Source organism: Ranitomeya variabilis, chromosome 5 (assembly GCF_051348905.1).
Source record: "Ranitomeya variabilis isolate aRanVar5 chromosome 5, aRanVar5.hap1, whole genome shotgun sequence".
Taxonomy (NCBI): domain Eukaryota; kingdom Metazoa; phylum Chordata; class Amphibia; order Anura; family Dendrobatidae; genus Ranitomeya; species Ranitomeya variabilis.
The window spans coordinates 26,683,585-26,690,236 of NC_135236.1; the positions used below are offsets into that span (position 1 = coordinate 26,683,585).

Sequence of the window (6,652 nt, forward strand, 5' to 3'; positions counted from 1 at the left end):
GGTCAGAATTTGGCGTAAACAACATGAAATCTTTGGGATGTGGTGGAACGGGAGATTCGCATCAGGGATGTGCAGCCGACAAATCTGCGGCAACTGTGTGATGCCATCATGTCAATATGGACCAAAATCTCTGAGGAATGCTTCCAGCACCTTGTTGAATCTATGCCAAGAAGAATTGAGGCAGTTCTGAAGGCAAAAGGGGTCCAACCCATTACTAGCATGGTGTACCTAATAAAGTGGTCAGTGAGTGTATACTGCCAGAAATTTAGAAAATGGTATGTGCTCACTAAATGGAATGAGGAGGCTCTGGCAGCAATTTTCAGAAAGGGTCTTTCTGAAGCCCTTAAAGATGTTATGGCGGGGTTCCCCACACCTGCTGGTTTGAGCGAATCTATGTCTCTAGCCATTCAGATTGATCGGGCCTGCGCGAGCGCAAAGTTGTGCACCATATGGCAGTGTCCTCTGAGCAGAGTCCTGAGGCTATGCAATGTGATAGGATTTTGACTAGAGCAGAACGGCAGGGATTCAGACACCAGAATAGGCTGTGTTTTTTTTGTGGTGATTCTGCTCATGTTATTTCTGATTGCCCGTTGTTCCCTCTGTTGATCCTCCTGCCCCGGTGTTGGTTGATGGGGAGTTGGAATATGTGGTGGAGAAAATTTTGGATTCTCGTTTTTCGAGTCGGAGGCTTCAGTATCTTGTCAAGTGGAAGGGTTATGGCCAGAAGGATAATTCTTGGGTTGTTGCCTCCGATGTCCATGCCACCGATTTGGTTCGTGCTTTTCACTTGGCTCGTCCTGATTGGCCTGGGGGCTCTGGTGAGGGTTCGGTGACCCCTCCCCACGGGGGGGTACTGTTGTGAATTCCGCTCTTGGGCTCCCTCCGGTGGTTGTAAGTGGCACTTTTGTGAGTTCTGCTCTTGGGCTCCCTCTGGTGGTTTTAAGTGGTACTGCTGCTCCTTGGATTTAGTAGTCAGCAGCTGCTTCCACTGATTGTCTTTCTGGCTCGGCTATTTAGCCTGGTTCTATCCTTCAGCCTGTGCCAGTTGTCAATGGTTCCTGGTTGGATTCACATCTCTGCTTGGATTTCCCTGATATTCTGACCAGTTCAGCAAAGATAAGTCCTTGCTTTGTTCTTTTGCAGTCCACTTGTTGTGGACTTAATCTTTCTGCACTTTCTATGTTTTTTCTAGTCCAGCTTGTCAGTATGGATTTATTCAGTTAAGCTGGAAGCTCTGGGAAGCAGATTTACCCTCCACACCTTTAGTCAGGTGTGGAGATTTTTGTAAACTCTGTGGTGGATTTTTCTAGTTTTTAATACTGACCGCACAGTATTCTGTCCTGTTCTATCTATCTAGCTAGACTGGCCTCCTTTCCTACGTCCTGGTTTCATTCTGCATATGTCTTTTCCCTCTCCACTCACAGTCAATATTTGTGGGGGCTGTCCTATCCTTTGGGGATTTTCTCTGAGGCAAGATAGCTTTCCTGTTTCTATCTTTAGGGGTAGTTAGTTCTCCGGCTGTGACAAGGTGTCTAGGGAGTGACAGGAACATCCCACGGCTACTTCTAGTGTTGTGTTAAGCTCAGGAACTGCGGTCAGTACAGGTACCACCTCCTCAAGAGCATGTCCCATGTTGCTCCTTAACCACCAGGTCATAACATATCTCATCCATGATTTATTGTGAATATTATGTCAAGAAAATCCAGAAAACAAATCTGTAGTTCCTCCCTTTCCCCAACTGGAAATACAGTAATCAGCTAAGATAGTCTCATAAATATGGGTGATTCATTTAAGTATATCCTTAACATTTTCTAAACATTTGTTGAAGAGTTCCCCTGATCTCCTGATTCCTCAGACTGTATATGATGGGATTCATCATTGGAGACACCACAATGTACAGCACAGATAAAAACTTGTTCATGCTCATTGATCTCTCATTGGATGGTATCACATAAATAGTGAGGAGAGTTCCATAATAGATGCATACAGTGGTGAGATGGGAGCCACATGTGGAGAAGGCTTTTGACAAGCCACTGGTGGATGAAAGGGTCATTATGATGAAGAAAATACTCAAATAGCTGATAAGAATTAAAGCAAAAGGGGTGATACCACCAATGATGTAAATTACTAAGTCAACTAAAGTCAAGAGGTGAGTGTCGGAAGTAGTCAATTCACGAAGTATCTGAAATTCACAGAAGAAGTGATCTATTGTGTTGTTACCACAAAACTCCAGCTGCCAAACAAAAATCATCTCAAGGGAAAGGACAAAGTTCCAAAACCAGGAGCCAAGAAGCATCTTGAAGCAAACATGAGGTTGCATTATAGAATTGTAGCGCATCGGGCAGCAAATGGCCAAGTATCGATCATAAGACATTATAGTGAGCAGTATCATTGGCTTAAAACCAAATATGAATGTCATATGGAGCTGGATGATGCAGATCCTCACTGGCACCTCCTTCATGTCATATAGAATTATATTTAACATCATGGGCACAATGGTCGTAGTGGAAAGGATATCGGCTACAGCTAGATGCTTGAGAAAGTAGAACATTGGGGTATTGAGGTTGTGATTGGTGGAAACCAACACTATAATGAGGAGGTTTCCAGCCAGTATTATCAGGTAAGAGAAGAAGAAAATGATGAAGAGCAGAAATTTGTATTTATATAGACCTGTAAATCCAAGGAGCAGGAACTCTGTGACTTCAGTCTGGTTGACGTCACACATTTTTAGTGAATACACTGAAAACAAGATAAACTGATTGAAGTCTATTTCTTGTAAGAAAGTGAAGTATGTAAATAATGAAAACATTAAAAGATCACAAAACTCTACATGTAGAAATAATGCCTCATACACAGATTATTGATGCTGATAAGCCCCACGTGGAGATGTATTGTACCATAAGACGACGGCAGTCCGCAACTCGCATTTTTGAAAGTCAGTTCCAAGTTGCTGTGTGACCGTGTGAAACTTGGGTGATACTGCGATTAAACTCATGAGCGAATTGTTGCCATGTATACGGTAATTTAGGTATCATGAAATATTCTTCCCATTTCATATAAAGTAAGAGAACTTAATAAATCATCTAATTTTATACTTTCAGAAATGAGGTTATCGGACACTTAAACCTTGATGACTAAAGATGATTAAATCAATAAGAATGTGATTTTGCCTTTTTGCAAAGATTTTCCAAGGATTTTCTATTATTTGAGATGTTATTTGTATTTAATATCCTTTTTAATACTCTAGAGTCTTTAGACCGCAGAACATAATAGAATAACCACAGTTCTGATGACCATCAACCAAAAAAATATAGAGTTCCCGTCAATAAAAAAATATACATTTTATTGATAATAGTTAAAAAAACTACTATATTAAAAGAGAAATATCTCACCGGAAGAAGCCAGTGGTGAAACGCACGTTGGGGTGGTGAGTCACCAAAAAGTATATTATCTGATAATCAAAATTAGTGTTCAAAAAAGAAGAATGAAAAAACTAATATATCAAAAAACTTTATTTAACCAATTTAGGATTAAAATATGACACAACACCCCGATCCCTATTGATGGGAATGGGTTAATAAAAACCTGGCCCGAAAAGTGTGAAGGGCAATGGGAGAGGGGCAGAAAAAAGGACGAAATATAACCACTAGACGTCCCTGAAGACACTCCCTGCCTATATGCGGAGGTTGGCACCCTCTTGAGCGCAATGTGGCGCCCCCGCTCCTCGTCGACTCACCCTTAAAGCCCTATAAGTCCCTATGCCCGTGTGAAAATACTGTACCACTAACACACGCCTAATACCAAGCCAAAAGCATAGGAACCAACGATGGAACACAAAAACCAGGTAACGATTCACCAAAAAACAAAACAACTGGTCTGACCGTATAGACCCCTAATATAATTTGTATCCTGTTACTTAAGGCTAGTGCACCCTAAGGAATCCCTGGCCAGAATACCCTGCCTGTCAGCGGAGGTTGGCACCCTCTTGGACGCAAAGTGGCGCCCCCGCTCGTCGGCGGCTGACCCTTCTGACCCTGGCTGAATCCCTACAGAAATTTGGGGATCCTAAATCTGGGCAGCGCCTTAGGGGCTACACTAGTGACCCATATAGAGGATACCTATAGCTCGGTCAGACCCTCAAGGATATCACTATAAATAACTCTAACCAGCCATAACCTATATGCACCTAATGACTAGTGGTTACATATGATGAAAGACTCACTTCAGCAAACGCTGAAGATAGATACACTTAGTGACCAATAGATACTGTTTAAATTGCTATCACAGGTTGACGTCACAAATTAATATCACAAATAATCTAGTACCCATATGTATATGACATGGTTACAAGTACCCAAATGGTGAAAACAATAAATTTTTTAAAAAAGCCTGAAACACTTATCTGTGTCCAGGTTTAGCCTCAAAAGCCGTGACGTCATTTAAGGCCCTTCACGCGCTAATTCTTAAGAAGGAAGGCTGCCGGAAAGAAGCCGAGGGTGAGTATATTCCTATTAGGTATATACTCACCCTCGGAAGCACCCTGCTTCTTTCCGGCAGCCTTCCTTCTTAAGAATTAGCGCGTGAAGGGCCTTAAATGACGTCACGGCTTTGTGATTGGTCGCGGCGGCCCACGTGACCGCTCAGCGACCAATCACAAGCCGTGACGTAATTCTCATGGCCTAAATTCCTAGAATGAGGAATTTAGGACCTGAGAATTACCTCACGGCTTGTTGTGATTGGTCGCTCAGCGGTCACGTGGGCCGCCGCGACCAATCACAAGCCGGGAAGCATTCGAAAGGTCTTTCAAGCGCCATTCTTAGGCCCAGAAGATGCCGGTTACTACCAGGGCGCATCAGAGAGGTGAGTATATCAATATTTTTTATTTTAATTCTTTAATTTACACTTAAATATGGATCCCAGGGCCTGAAGGAGAGTTTCCTCTCCTTCAGACCCTGGGAACCATAGTATCCCATTGCATTGCATTGGGTTTCGTGTTTCGGCCGACCCCGACCCCGACTTTTTTATAGGAACGGCCGATTTCACTCGACCCGACTTTTGAGAAAGTCGGGTTTCGTGAAACCCGACCCGATCCTATAAAAATAAAAGTCGCTCAACCCTAGTAAGGAGAGTACAAGAATATCAACATTTTTTACCTTTTGATGGCCCTTAAAGTCCCCAAAAATGGCTGCAATCCTAAAATAATTTCATACATTTTAACACTTTTTCTTAGAAACTTAAAGATTGATGACTACGCATGAGTGGATTAGGAAAAATTAAAATTCACCTACCTATGCAAATTTTCCAGGTAAATTTGATTTGCAGAGAAGCTTTTCTGGGCAATGAAAAGGAAATCCTGAAAACATGACCTATTGGTTCTAGGTTATAGAAATGTTTTTGCCTGATTCAAAATTTACAACTTTTAAAAAGTCATTACATTTTTGCTCAAATTTAATATATTCTCCCCTTGGACTAGTTTTATATGCGCCAGATTTTTTGTAAAATGTTTGCTCCATTTTTTTAAACATTCCAGTGTCTGAGTTTAAAAGTTGTATAAAAGGTGAAAGAAAAAATATGAAGACCAATTTTGATTAAATTCATAAACGGCATGCTCCATTTTGAAGAATTTCTCTCAAAAAACTGTAACAAAAATCTCAAGAAGAAAACAGAACAGTAAAAATAAAAAAGCAAATGATGAATTGGACCATGAGGCAGTTGCAATTACAACAACTAAACCCCGAAAACTAATCCTTAGATAGAAAACTCCATTAATGACAAGTATACTGTAATGACTTTATCAATTAATGTTTTTCTTACCTAAAAGACCACAATAAAGCCGCACAAGAGCTGTAGAATATGGATATATGAGTGATCTTATTCATGAAGATCTCTAAAATTCTTCTGCCAGGAATAGTAGACTAATCTCAGGTAGTATGCTCACAATGAATTCCAGACTGGAGCAGGGTTGAGGATTAGTGATGAGCGAGCACTTAAATGCTTGGGTCGAGCAAATTGGAATACTCGGGTACTCAATCTGAGCAATGAGCCCAATGTAAGTCTATGGGAAACCCGAGTATTTTTACTGCAATCCCCCTCGGGGTCCTTTTAAGTTCTAAAAATGTCAGAAAATGATGGAAACACTGCTCAAATTATTATTATTATTATTATTATTATTATTATTATTAATTTATATAGCACCATTAATTCCATGGTGCTGTACATGAGAAAGGGGTTACATACAGAGTGATAGATATCATTTACAGTAAACAAATATACAATGACAGACTGGTACAGAGGGGAGAGGACCCTGTCCTTGTGGACTTACATGCTATGGGATAGTGGGGAAGAAGGTCAGGGGTGCGGCAGCTCAGGTGGTGGTGAGGCGGCAGCTCAGGTGGTGATGAGGCAGCTGCTCAGGTGGTGAAGAGGTGGCAGAATGGTTATTGCAGGCTGTAGGCTTTCTTGAAGAGGTGGGTTTTCAGGTTCCGCCTGAAGGATCCGAGGGTGGTGGATTATCGGACTTGTTGAGGCATGGAATTCCAGAGGATGGGGGATGGTCGAGAGAAATCTTGGAGGCGGTTATGTGAGGAACGAATAAGTGTGGAGGAGAGTAGGAGGTCTTGGGAGGATCAGAGATTACATGAGGGAAGATTTG

At 41.7% G+C, this 6,652-nt stretch overlaps 1 protein-coding gene across 1 annotated transcript; it reads right to left on the bottom strand.

The window, feature by feature from the left end:
* Positions 1 to 1,801: 1,801 nt before the first annotated feature.
* Positions 1,802 to 2,725, bottom strand: LOC143774757 (olfactory receptor 2D2-like). Its single transcript, XM_077262519.1, has one exon. It carries the CDS (start codon positions 2,723 to 2,725, stop codon positions 1,802 to 1,804), a length of 924 nt encoding a protein of 307 aa, XP_077118634.1.
* Between the last annotated feature and the right edge of the window lie 3,927 nt (positions 2,726 to 6,652).